This window comes from Antechinus flavipes, chromosome 1 (genome assembly GCF_016432865.1).
Source record: "Antechinus flavipes isolate AdamAnt ecotype Samford, QLD, Australia chromosome 1, AdamAnt_v2, whole genome shotgun sequence".
NCBI classification, from domain to species: Eukaryota; Metazoa; Chordata; class Mammalia; order Dasyuromorphia; family Dasyuridae; genus Antechinus; species Antechinus flavipes.
In genome coordinates this window covers 455,000,215-455,014,760 of record NC_067398.1, presented here as the reverse complement: position 1 = coordinate 455,014,760, position 14,546 = coordinate 455,000,215, and the positions used below count along the sequence as shown (strand labels likewise).

General features: G+C 35.5%; 1 protein-coding gene across 2 annotated transcripts in view; it reads right to left on the bottom strand.

Annotated features, from left to right (window-relative positions):
* Positions 1-14,227, bottom strand: part of ARFGEF1 (ADP ribosylation factor guanine nucleotide exchange factor 1) — a 151,714-nt gene extending 137,487 nt beyond the window's left edge. For both annotated transcript variants that reach the window (XM_051970076.1, XM_051970077.1), the window contains exon 1: positions 13,786-14,227. In XM_051970076.1, coding sequence (XP_051826036.1) covers positions 13,786-13,909 — 124 coding nt within the window. In that variant the 5' untranslated portion in view covers positions 13,910-14,227. The remainder of the gene's footprint in view (positions 1-13,785) is intronic.
* Between the last annotated feature and the right edge of the window lie 319 nt (positions 14,228-14,546).

Here is a 14,546-nt window from a genome sequence, read left to right as displayed (position 1 = left end):
GTAATACTGTATAAACCTTCATTCAAATCTGTTCTCTATATATCCCCTAGGCTTAACAGTTGGTGAATGTAGTTCTCATCTTCAATTTCAGTAACACAGTATATATTAGCTTTACTTTCTAATTAATTGTAAAAGTCAATGTTACTGCTGTTATTTATCTAACTACCTTAAGATCATATAGACAGTATTTTATACTACCTACAGAATCCTTTTAAAAACATGAAATTGTTCAGATAAGTTTCTAAATAATTACATTGTACATAGATATTAATCTATGATGTACATAATTCAACTAAAAGCAAAAATAGATTTAATGTTTACATAATGAATTTTATTTCTCCCTATTAATTCCTTTCTCAAGTTAGAAAAAGAAAAAAAATCTCAAAAGAGTATAAAGAATTAGCACTTATGTTTTCTATTTAGAAGTGTTTTTCTGAATTAATGCTGGGAATAAGTAAATAGATTTGAAAGCTAAAAGAAACATGGGGGAAAAGATAAAGGGAGAAAAAGGAAATGAAAAAATCTTTTTGGTAGGTGTTCAAAAGAAAATAGGTAAAAGTAAGGAAAAAAGGGAAGAGGAAATAGATGATACTTCATTAACTAGACTGTAAGCATAAACTTTTGACTTCATTCACTATCTAGGAATATTTTAATTTTCTTATGTTATCTCTTTTTTTCCTCCTTGAGAAAGACTGCCTTATTATTAAAGGATATGGTAAAATACTTAGGGAATTTAACTTGTTGAATCAACAGAGCCTTTATATTATGAAGCTTGAATCAAGGCTGAAGTGTGAGAGAGGCCTTATTCATAGAACATTTCATTAGCTATGCATAAATAGAAAGCAAACAAAGCTCCATATTTGTTATTATTGGAAGATTCTCTCAGTATTGTAAAAGATGGAAAACTACAATATTAACAATAGGCCTTGGATAGTACAAGCCTCTTGAAGGAGAATGGGGGAAAAAAAGTGAGGCATCCATTTTTAATGAAACAAATTAGATTTTAAGTATAATCCTTAAGGACACACATTTGATCTCTAAAAAGTATAAAAACAAAATTGCCCGTTTTCCCAAAATATAATACTTTTCTGTGCAGCATTTAAGAAGAAGCCTCTGACAAATATTATTTATACATATAAGAGAAAAATATACTCCATCAAAAGACAAGCTTTAAAAGTAACCAACTTTATCAAATATGATTTTGGAAACACAAAAATAAATAAATATTAAATTATTTCATAAATTTTACAAGGGAAAACATAATTTAAGAAACACATCTGAAGACAGCTTTTGTTACAACGACGGGTTTCCAGTAAAATAACATGTTGTCTATTTGTCTGTACCTAGCAGAGTCAACATCAAATAGCAATAGAGGCCATTAAACCTTACATGAAAATCCCTGTGGGATACATATTGACTTAGTTTTTAAAGGTAGTATTATCTATGCTTTATTACACTTTTATTTATTTATTTCTGCCAAATATTTCTCAAATTTATTCTAATTTGTTTGGGCTACACTTGAGAGCATAGTGGACTGCATACAGCCTATGGGACACAGGTTTTGGCTTCTCTGGCCTTAGAAACACATTGACTTTCTGCTAGAAAAACATGCTTGCCATAAATTTTTCTTTTCAAAAAAAAAAAAAAAAGTTATAGAACAGAATATTTATGGTATATATATGTGCATAGTTTTATTCTGAAGTACTACGTGTTGGCTACAAACAGGATCCAACAACCCAATCAGTTACGTGTTTCATAATGAAGTAAAAATGGCACAAAAGAAAAAATTTTGGCTGATCTAGAAACAGTACTCACAGAAGAGTGGTCCATATCATAGACCTACACAATTTTGAGAACTTAAGGAATAGAAACTAAAGTATCTGAAAGAGATCAGGATACCAAATATTTTTATTGTAGATAAAAATTTTTAAAAAATTAACCAAAAATGAACAATTATTGACCCATAAAGCTAGTTTCTCACCTTCAACAAATGACTCTTGTGCAAAAAAAAAAAAACCTTGGAAATGTTGCTAGGCTAAGAAATAATTTGACCCTGTGAATGAAGTCAGTCAGTCAGTCAGTCAAGAAACACTTATTAAGCATCTACTATGTTCCAGTTACTAGACTAAGCATACCAAGAATGGCAAATACTTGTCTCTGCTCTCAAGGGGCTCACAGTCTAATGGGAAGACAATATGCAGAAAGTTATGTACAATCAAGCAATACACAGGATAAATTGGAAATAATCAACAGAGGGAAGGTACTAGAATTAAAGAGTATCAGGAAAGGTTTTCCATATAAAGTGAAATTTGAGCTGGGATTTGAAGGAAGACAGGGAAATCAAAAAGCAAAGGATGAAGAAAGTAAGCATTCTAAGAATGAAGGACAATCTGTGAAAATGCCCAGATTCAAGATGGAAGTGTATTTTTCAAAAAATAGCAAGGAGGCTGTCATCAATCCCGGAGTATTGGGAATGAAGGGCTAATAAGGTGTAAGAAGACTGAAAATATGTTCAAGGAAAGGAACAGTTAAAAGGCTTTCAATGCCAAATAGAAATCTGATATCATATTTGATGCTGGAGTTGACAGAAACACACTGAGATTTACTGAGGGGAGTGAAATAACAGATACAAATTATAAAGATCATTTTGGCAGCTGAATAGAAGATGGACTGGGGTAGAAACTTAAAGTAAGGGATTAGATCAAACTACCTACCATCTTTGGAAGAGGGGAGAAGGGGAAGGGAGAGAAAATACTTTGGAACTCACAATCTTATAAAAATGAAGGCTAAAAACTTTCTTGTCATATATCTAGGGGAACAATACTCTTATATTAAAGTAGAGAGGGCTCCCAGCAGGCTAATGCAATGGTATAAGGTAATGAGAGTCTATATTAAGGTGGAGGCAGTAGCATAGGAGAGAAGTGTGCATATGAGAAGAGATGGTACAAAGGTCAAATGAATAGGTTTGGCAACAGACTGGATATAGGGAATGAGAAAGAATGAAGAGATGCAGATTACAAATAGGTTGTGAGCCTGAGTGACTAGGAGGATGGTCGATACATATCCTAAACAATAATAGGGAAGTTAGGAAAAGAGGAAGGTTCAGGAAGAAAAGATGATTATTTGATAATGTTGAGTTTAAGATATTACAAGACATTCAGTTCAAGATATCAGAAAGGCAATTGGGAATGAAAGACTGAAGAGATTATCCAAAAGAGGTTAGGACTGGATTAGTTGATTTGAAAAACATCCAGATAGAGATGATTATTGAATCCAAGGCAGTTGATGTGATCACCAAATAAAATACTAGGACAGAGCCTGTGGGACATCCATAGTCAACAGATGTTACTCGTGTGAAGATCAAGTAAAAGAGATTGAAAAATCAAATAGGAAGGAAGAGAACCAGGAGATAGTGTCCTTGTGAAGATCAAGCAAAAGAGATTGAAAAATCAAATGGGAAGGAAGAGAACCAGGAGATAGTGTCCTAAAAACTCAGAAAAAGAGATTATCAAGAGGGGGATAATCTACAGTGTCAAAGGCTATAAAGAAAACAAGCTATTGAGAAAGAGCATTTAGATCAGCAGAAGGAAAACTAAAATAAAATTGTCACAAAAACCCAGAAAGGAGGGAATATCTGGGAAAAGAATTGGCTCAGCTGTGTCAAATACGGCAGAGATAAAAATAAAATAAAATAAAATAAAGCCTGAGAAAAGGCCATAATATTTGGCAATTAAGAAATCATTTGTAATTCTGGACAGAGTATTTTCAATTGAATGATAAGACTGCAAACCAGATTGCAGAGGGCTTAGAACTGAGTCAGGAAAGGAAACGGGGGCACATGTAGTTTTTTCATTTTAGCTGAGAAGAGAAATATAGGATGATAGCTACTAGAGATAATTATAGTAAGATCAAGTGAAAATTTTCTAATGATGGAGGAAACAGGTGTGTTTGTAAGTAGGAAAAAACAAAACAAAACAGAAAGAGCCTGATAATTAAAGAGAGAATGGGGATCATTATGGGGTCAATCTGCTGGAGAGATTAGAGATAATGGGATAAAGAGTATGATGCGAGGGCCTGTGCTGGTTAAAGAGGACCACATCTTCTTCAAAGTCTAGAGTGAAAGAGATAGTAGGGGCTATTGTGAGCTATGAGGATGAAAGAAGAGAGGGAACTATTATAAAATAGCCTCAATTTGGTCTCTCTCTTTTTCAGTGTATCTTCCATACAGGTGCCAAAACAATTTTCAGAAAGCAATCCTACTGTATCACTCCTCTGTTCAAGAAATTTCAGTGTCTCTTCAAAATTTCCAAATTTATTAGACATTACTTCCTTTTATATTCCAATTAAATTTGTTTACTTCCTCTTACATAACACTCCATTTCCTGCTTCTGTGCTTTTGTATGTAGGTTATACATTACTAGAATGTGACCTTTCTTCACTTATTTCTCTTCACCCTTATTCCTCTTCAAGCTTTAGTCCAAGTGTCACCTCTTTCAAAAGAGCTTGCCTGATTACCCTGGTTGTTATTCCTCAAAATAATTTTGTATTTGTGTATGTGTGAATAAGCACAGTGCTTTACATTTAGTAGACATTTAAAAAATGTTGACTGAATAAGACTTGTATCTTCCAGAAGATTTTTATCTAGTTTTAGATTTAAATTTAGATCTAAGTTGATGCTTAAAAAATTTTTCAGAGTCCATTTCCCCCCCTGCCCAGTCCCAATTTTTTAATAACTTTTTTTAGGTCCTACATTCTACACACCTTATTTTTCTTTTTCATTCCCAGGCTTCTGAATGGGAGAGTTCAATATGTAGATCTACCATGCTGCTGACATTTTTCTACTATTCCACTGAGTAGGTACTATACTATTCTTTCCCCCAACATTACCATTCCTAGAAAACTATCAAACAATTTCCCTAACTCCATTATTCCTCTAACCTCCCAGACCAAATCATCCTTCTTTAGTCACTACTCCTCTATATGTGCTTTATTCCCTGTCTTTAGACCACAAGGTCCCTGAGTTCAGGAGCTATTTTTTTATATATCCCCAATACTATACACAAAGTAATACTTAAAACAGGCTTTTTCCATTTCTTTTTCATTAATTCCTCAAAGGTAGTTTTCATTTTGTTAGAAGAGTTATTTAAAAGTCTCTTTACATAATTATGACTTAGTAAAAACAAATGTCAAAACACTATACATATAAAATAAATTTTCTCTTCAGACTTCAGAAATATATAAAGTAATATCTCTTTTTACCTGGAAAATATTCATAATGTGAAAATAAAGCACACAAAAAAAGTCTCTTAGCAGTTAAAATAGAGGTCCCATATTCAGTAAAACTTGCCCCTTTCTTCATAAGAAAGTTTCATGATTCCTCACTCAGAACACTCACACAGTCATTATGTCTCAGTGGCAACATTTAAACCTCAGTCTTTCTAACTTAATAAAAGGTAAATTATCTAACCATCAAGCCATTCTGGTTTGCAAATCCCCAACAAATCAGTAGGGAAAAAAGAGTTTACAAGAAGTCAAAACTGGGGAAGACAGAAAAACTATGAAAAACAGACATGAGAACCTGAAAAATATATTTATTTTACAAAGCCCAAATAGATCTATAATATGTCTCTATAGACCCAGAAGGTTTCACTGAATTGAGCACAATGACATTGTATTCTAATAGTTACCAAGAAAAAGTTATGTTATCTTAATATTGAGGAGCTATGATTCCTTTGATATGGGTATTTTCTCCACCAACCTGGATTCTCCAATTTTGTAGACGGTCTTTAAAAATTGCTATGTCCTTGAAGCTAACCTGGTAATGAATTCTTCTAAACTGACAGAATGGTACTTGAAAAACATGGTTGCTTACCAGTCCCATACCCCAAACCTTTCCAGCCTGGTAGAACCTAACAGGATCTGTGCTCTGTTGGCATAGTCTGGGAATTTAAAGTTATTTCCATACTACAATGAAGCATCAAAGTAGAACTTAATAGAAGTATATGTTCTATTAAAAAAAATACAAGGAAAAAGACAATATATTCTGGAGTAATTTCCATCAAAAAATGGATAAAATGTAAGTTTGGGATGACCCCTTAACTGTTCTGAAAAGTCTGCTAGCTAGGTCAACTTATTTCCAAATATTGATTTTATATATATATCAAAGATATATAATCTGATGATTGTAAGTACTATTAAGTAAGCAACACAGTCATATCATGAATGACATTTTAATCTTAACATTTTAATAACTTTTCAAATTTTGTAACAAGTTTGAGTGAGTTAAATATATAAAAGCTTAATAAATGCTGCTCAACCTTTCTTAACTTAGCAATTTAGACTTGGTGTTTAATGCAACCCAAAGTGAGATATATTTAATTCTGCCGCACTTGTGTCTTTTAGAGAAAGTGATTTAAAAAAAAAAGTTGCTAATAATTTAAGAATACACTGTTGAGCAGGAGCAGACTGTAGATTGGAGTTTGGTTTTAGTGAATATAGTTAAGTAGCCTTTGCAGTTTCTGCATTTAAAATGTTTTTGAGATGTGTGTGCTTGAATTGAGGAAAAGCTTTATAGTAGTAATACCATTTCTGCATTTTTTCTATAACTATTACACTAATAATTTATAACTGGAGCAAAGAAAATGATGCTGCTAGCATAAACTGAATTTGATTCATGCATATTATTATTTGACTGGATGTGTTATCAATATAAGTTCTCCTTCCTGCAATGTAGATCACAACTCATACACTTTCATCTTAAGCAACTCTTCCTTGTTCTCCCATAAACACTTTACAAATAGTCATGTTGGTGACTTTCCATTTGATCCCTTGAAATTCTGAAAATATCAAAGTTGTACACAGGCACCTCCTCTTATTTCATCACATGACTGGCTTCCCTCATCTTATTATGTATCTCTCTGATGACATCTTTTACATTGCTTTGAGTGAACAATTCTTAGTTGAGAATGTGTTGCAGCCTCCTCATGATCTACTTTACTTTAAATCTTTGAAGACAATAGTATGGTATAGCTTACAGCCAGCCCTGCAGCATCACCAGGAGAATATTTTTTAAAAAATAAAATTAAAAGAACAGTCCTTTTTCTTAGGGAGAAGCTTGGGGATCATTAAAAGTACTTCACCATTTTCCAAAGCAGAGACACTGTCCTCCTTCCCATTCAATTTTAGTGTAGCACACTGACCAGGATATATTTACTAATGGATATGCTTTATAGATTACCCATCTAAATGCATATAATAGTCTGGATAATAGGTGTTCTTTCTCCTCTTGATTTTTACTTTTGTTGACAGTTAAGATTGAACTCTTAAATGATTATGGATCTCAGCAACTAGGTGTCATTCACTAGAATACTGGTCAGAAGTGAGAAAGATCTGAGACAAATAATGCTTCAGATATTTATTATATGTATGATCCTGGTCATGTCACTTAACCTCTAAGTTTCAGTTTCCTCATATATAAAATGAAAAAGAGGAAGGAAGGCATATTTTATAACTAAGTTAAAGCTTAGATATAGAATTTAGCACAGATCATCAGGAAATAAAATCAAAATGGTTCTTCATGTGCATTCAGTATATCTTTTGCTGTAATTCAATTCTGAATATTATAATAATTCTATAAGACTCATATTTTCCTTGTAGATATTCATTATAAATAGAAAATAAAATCATTAGATTAAGATACCTTAATATTCTGAAATTCAATGTCATCAGAAATGTTTTGGCCATTATACTGTAATCAAAGCAACAGTATGGACTGATTCCACAATATCATCAAAAATTATTTTAAAAAACCATATTGAATCAAGGTTTACAATTAATTTAACTGTAGCTCAGTTTATGTAAAAAGCATTCTATAATTCTGTTGACAATTCCCTAGCCTACGAAAATGTTAAAGCACATACAAAAAGCTGAACTAAAAAAATGTAAATATATAATAGTTTGTTTCACTGGCAATTATAGTAACATTTTCCTGTTATCACTTTATAAAGGATATGGCCCCTTTTCTACTGCCCATCCCCAAATAATTACCCAAAATTTTTTCTTGCTTAGAAAAAAGTTCTTTACCCAAAGGCACTTTTCTAAATAAAACATACGTAGCCCAATTAGGGGAAAAAAAAAAAAAAAGTCCTTATAGAAATCTGTTCTCTTTCATAAACTACTACTGCAAGACCCTGGTTTCCCAGTACTGCACAACCACTGCTGAATCCAAATCCAAAAAGTTTAAAGGAAAAGAAAACCTTACAACAAATACTATCTTACTAACTAAATTATTAGAGAATCCACCTTGTTCAATCCCTCTCTTCCTCCAAGACAGGGCTCAAGCACCATCTTACTGTACAGGAAATCTTTTCTAATCCCTTCATTTGCTAGTACCCTCCTTCTGAAATACCTTTTATTTAGCTATTTCGTATTTATTCTCTTTATATATTTAGTTGTCTCTATTTTTATATGTCCTTATGTCTCCCCCAATAGAATTTAAATCCTTTGCAAAGTAGGAATTTTTTCATTTACTCTATTTGTGTTTGCTAGAACCTAGCACACTTCCTGGCCCAAAGTAGGTGATCAATAAATGCTTATTGACTGGTTGGTGGCAAAAATTAACATTTATATAAGGTTTCATGGTTTGCAGAGCACCTTTCAAATATTTCATTTTAACTATAAAACAATCCTGGGAATTTGCTATTATTTTACAAATGAGGGAAACTGAGTGACTTGCTCAGGACTGCCCTGTTAAGTTTCTGAAATCACATTACAATTCCGGTCTTCCTGTCTCCAAATCTAGCACTCTACAGGTGATTAAAATAGCAAGACTCTGGCATCTGAAATCAGAGGAAGTAGGTTTGCATTTTTGTCTCCCTTAATCTGGACTCTATTCAGTTCTCTGGACTTCTTTTTCTGTTCAGTCCTTGCAACCCTTTTCTTTAATTGGTCAGTTTCTCCTGGAACCTATATTTTAAGTAAACTGCCCAAGCCAGCCACTTTTACTCCTTCAGTCATCTCTAAGCCTCAGCTCCTGTCTCTCCAGACTTCTTTTTCTACCATACCCCCATGCCAATCTCTTTTTTCTACTTTCCTTTCTCAGTTTTCTTTTATATGTGGTCTCCCCCCCCCTCCCCCCATTGAAATGTAAGGTTCCTTCCAAGGCAATCCCAATAGACTTTGGATATAAAATGTCATCTGCATCCAGAAAAAGAACTATGGAGATTGAATGTAAATTGAACACATGCTATGTTCATTTCTTTTTTTGCTTTTCCAAAGTTTTTCCCTTTTATTCTAATTTTTCTCTCCAAACATGATTCATAAAGCAATGTGTATTAAAATGATTAACTTAAGAAAATATAAGCTCCTTGAGGGCAGATACTGTAATTTTTTTGGGTACCGTATTCCCTATGTATGACACATAAGTAAGTGCTTATTAACTGATTATTCTTTTGACTTCACTTGTCTGGTCTTCTGTATCCTCATTCGTAAAATGAAGGGTGTTCAATAATCTCCAATGTCTATTACCTAGAGAATCAAAAACAAACTTCTCTGGCATTTAAAGCACTTCATGACTTGACGGGCACAGTGCTTGTCATATAGTAAGTTTACTAAATAACTTACCTATCTATCCATCCTTATACATCACTCCCCTTCACATATTCTATAGTACAGCCCAATTGGCTGGTTCCTCACACATGAAATATTACGTCCTGTCTCCATGCCTTTGAACAGGCAATTGCCTAGAATTCTTCTTTGAACCTCTTTAGTAAGAATGCTTAATTTCTTTCAAAGCTCAATCTACATCTACACGAGGACTTTTCTACTTCCACCCCAATGCTAATGTCTTCCATCAAAATTATATCATATTTATTGTATATGTTTTAGACATATATATTCCTTGAGGACAGGGACAAAGTCATATTTGGTTTTGGACCCTAAATGCTTTACACAGTGCTTGGCATATAATAGATACTTATATATGTTATATATAACTTAACAAATGTTTATTGATCCAAAGACTACATGATCTCAAAGGCTCCTGCTACTATATCTATAAATTATAATCATGGTTTTCCTTCCCAAACTTCATGGTCACACTGAAGCTTTAAAATGGCCTTTTACTCTTTAAAAAAAAAAAAAAAAAAAAAACCTGCTAAAAAGAAAAATGTTCTAGAGCAGATCTGGATTACAATTGACTTTGCTTCTGATGATTGTGTACTTCTGGGTGAGTCACTGTTTTTTTTTTTTTTTTTTGATTAATGGAGGTTGCCAAGGGTAGTAAAAGATCATGGCTCAGATGATCATTTAACTTCTCTTCTACTCTCTCCCTCTCTTCCCAATCAGGGTCCTTTTTTTAGAGAAGAAAAATTAAAGACAGGGAATCATGTAAATAAATATAGTGTCTCTATTTTTAGGCTTCAAGTAACTACACTATCACATTCTATATATAAGAAAAGTCAGCAAAATCATTTTGGAAAAGCATTTTAGAAAGTATTGCAATAATTTAAATCTGTATAACATTTTTCTCACACTAGTCCTGTAAGAGAAATATAACCAGTATTATAATTCCCTTTTTACAAACTAAAAGAAACCAGAGGCAAAATGGCTTGCCTGTGGTCATACAGTTAATAAATGTTGAATAAGGATTTGAATCCAGGTCTTTCCCAACTCCAAATCTACTGACCCTTCTACTATATCAACCAATTTACATATAGTTTTTCTTTCAATCTCTCACTTTTGCTGCCTATCTTGTTTTGAATAAAATCTCCCTTTCAATTGCTATTCTTATATACCACACTTCTCTCTAAAAACTTTTTTTTTGGCCAACCTCCTTCCTAATACATAACTGAATCGTTTTAATTCTCTTTCAATGTTAGTACCTTCTTCCAATGTCACCATACTCCAAAACTTGTCACTGTTAACTTCAGACTATCTTCACATACTACTGAATATGAGGGAAGTTATTGTGATAAATCTACAGACTTAAAAAAAAAGTCTCATGAGTGTCAAGCTTGTGGTTTTGAAGCTTGTTAGACTGGGAAGAATTCCTTTTTCAATAGTAAAAGGGAAGTTCTGTCAACATTACAAATGAATATGACATTTTCATTGAAATTTATATTAAAAATGATGATGTATTACTATTTCCTTTAGCTCTACATCTTATGGACTATGAAGCCTCTTATAATCATTGCATCTCCTAATTATAATCAATGTGAGTTTCTTTAGAGAAGAGATTGTTCTGTTTGTATCCCCAGCACTTAACCATATTTTTTTGCATACAATAGGCATCCAATTTTTTTTTTTAAATTTAAGAAACAAAACAAAACAAAACTCAAGATACTTAAAAGTCTAAGAGATGTACTCTTTCCCCCTTCCCCCCACCCCTTTTCATTAAGGGAAACAATGCCACCTTCAAGCCCAAAGTAGCAGTACTCCTAAATTCTCTGACACTAAAAATAGCTCTGCTGTTGCCTCATCTGGCAGCAGATGGCCAGACTATTTTTAATTCAAGCTTTTAGGGAGCAGGAATGGATTAAGCTGAGTTCAATGGCCAAGGTTCATCCTCTGGCTCAAGGATGAACAGGGGAAAGTTGTAGTCTAGTAGGGCACCACCAGAGGGCAACATGCATGCGCACTAAGCAGTTTTGGGTTTTAATTCAAGTTTACATGAAATGTTAAAAGTAGATTTCTAGTATTTTATATTTTAAAGAATAAGTTTCCTAATACCAAAGAATTAAACCAACAATATGGCTTTTAATAACACTGTAGGAACTTGGTTTCTTCCTTTCTTTTTTTACATAAGATTCAAGGTTTCTAAATCATGACATATCAGAAATAGATTAGATTTTTTTAAACAGGTAAACTCATTTTCAAATCTAGATATTTATATGATTTTCCTAAAAGTTTTATACTTTAAGAAATGTCCAACTTTACTAAGAATAGATGTATTTTATTTTAATAAGTTATTTAAATCTTATTTACAGTATTCTATAGTTTGCAGAATGAATTTTGAATACCTTTACTTTTCACTTAATCTTTACCTAAAAATTTAGCAAAGCAGTGTAATTCTTCACAATCTAATTCTTCAAACTATTGTCATATGTGATTAATTTACTGAAATGTTTCTTAATATGGAAAATTTAAAACCCAAAAGATTAAATCAGTTAAAAATGTTTAATTCTGTCAAACTAATAAAATATCTGAAAACTTCATTAAAATAGAGCCTCATACTAATACCAAAATAATTATAATTTCATCTCTACTTTCTGATTTTATGACCATGCCTATTAAAACCCAAATGCAATTTTTATACTACTAAAACGATTCATATATATATATATATACTCCAAATACCCTTAAGGAAAAAAAAAAAGGGTGTATCAATAAATTGCTAACTTCGATCTGGAAGAAAAAAAAGTTTATATCCTTAGATCCCAAATAGTTTAAGCTTTCCAAGTGCTACCTACTTAAGGATCAAAAAGAAAAAAACTGAACATGCTACAAATTAGTGTTCTGTTTATTTTAATAATTTGCAAAGTCCTACTTAAGGATCAAAAAGAAAAAAACTGAACATGCAACAACAAATTAGTGTTCTGTTTATTTTAATAATTTGCAAAGTTAATTTTGCAACATCCGGACAAATGACAGCGAAATATTACTTCCCATCGGCTTATTTTAAACAATGTAAATCCGTTGGAGGCTTACTTTTTACAATATTGGTTTTCAAAGGTCTGTCATCTCATGTATATATTTTCTAAAAAGCTCCCCTTTTTCTTCTCATCAATTTTACTTAAACCTATTTCTAATAACACAAAGCATAAACATTTGGCCATTTCTGTTACAAACATTTCCAACTTCAATAAATTTAAGAACACCCCTTTTCCCCCCACCCCTCCAGTTTCGGTTGTTTTTACTCCCAGCAATTCCAGTGCTAGCATTCTAGATATAGGTATTGTTTAGATTTGCGCCAGCTACGGGGCTTCATTACACTGGCTTTCTTTTCTCCACTACGAATCATAATTCATGCTTGAGAGCAGTGACCCCAAAAAGCATATGGGGTCGGTAAGTGTCATTGTCCCCTTTCATTCCCACCTCTTCTGGCTACTTAACATCCGAAACCTTCCTCTGCTTCTTTCTCTTTCCCCCTTCCCAACATACACATACATACACACAAACAGTTAACGAAAAAAACAACCACCACCACTACCACCTTAAGTCTACTTCCAGGTCAGCACCACCGGTGACAACGCTACTACATCTTCCCAGTAGTATTGCAGGCAGAGAAATGTCAGGACTGCATCAACGGAGGGGAACAACTTCGGAACACCTTCCCAGTCAAACCTCCCCAAGACAATAAACTTAAATGCCAGGACAATAGAGAGCCCTTTCCACACCCGAGCTTGACCTCCATTACAAGGCTAATAAAGCAGTGCTCATCTTCTGCTTCATCACAAAGGGTCGTATCCAGCCCTCATGGCACTCGGCTTCATCCAACCAAAAACACAAACACACACAGATCCCCACTTTCAAGCAGCTTAGTCCACTCCTCTCTCCCTCCCACCCCGGGTGTTGGGGCAGCAATTCCTAGATGCACTTGGGCTCCCCTCCCCCACTTTGCCCCTCATCCAGCCGAGTTGTCAACTCTTAACAAGGAAGCAGAAAGACTGGGGAAAGGGTATTTATCAGGCAGTCGGCGGTTCAGCAGGCGGTCGGGCGGCTCGGGGGTCTCCACACACAGTCACGCAGACACACACCCCTTCAGGTGTGTCCCCTCTCCCTGCTCACCTAAGGCCACCTCGCAGGCTTTGCGCAGCTGAGAGTGATGCGCTTTCTTCACTTCCTTATCGGCCAAAATCTTCTCCAGGGCCCGGGTCAGAAACATGTTTTTCGTCTTCTTCCCTTCATACATGGACGCGGAAGAAGGAAGCGGCGGCGGCAGTAGCGGCTCCGGACCCGCGGCCGGAGGAGGAGGAAGAGGAGGAAGAGAAGGGAGAAAGAGCAGCAGGACAAGGAGGGTGGGGGCGGGGAAGGCGAGAAGGGCAGGAGCAGGAAGGGGCGGAGGGAGAAGGGGCAGAGCCGGAGGGTCGGGTCGGGGTGGGGTGGGGTGTGGTGGGGGGAGAGCCGGCTCCCGGCAGCCCCGCTTTAGCACCCAGGGCCTCGGGCGCCACCGCCGTCGCTGCTGCCGCTGATGCTTCCTCGTGGGGAGGAGGAGGCTGACGGCTGAGGCCGGCGTGGGGCGCTGGAAAGCCCGGGCTTGAGGTGAGGGACGCCGGCAACTCAAAGGCCCGGCCTTGGTGGGGTCTCTCTGGCTACTATGGAGATCCGAGCCCGCTGCTGCCGCTGCTGCGGACCCGCCTCCATCACCACCGACCCGTCCCGGCCGCCATGTTGGGAGGAAACGACGCGTCACGCAGCGGCTGAACGGAACGGCTGCAGAAGAGGAAGCGGCGGCGGCGGCGGCAGCGCTTCTCAGCCCCAGAGCAGCCGCGGTGGCAGCGGTAGCCGCGGCGGTAGGAGCCGGGAGCTGAGGGGTGCGGGGGCAGGCC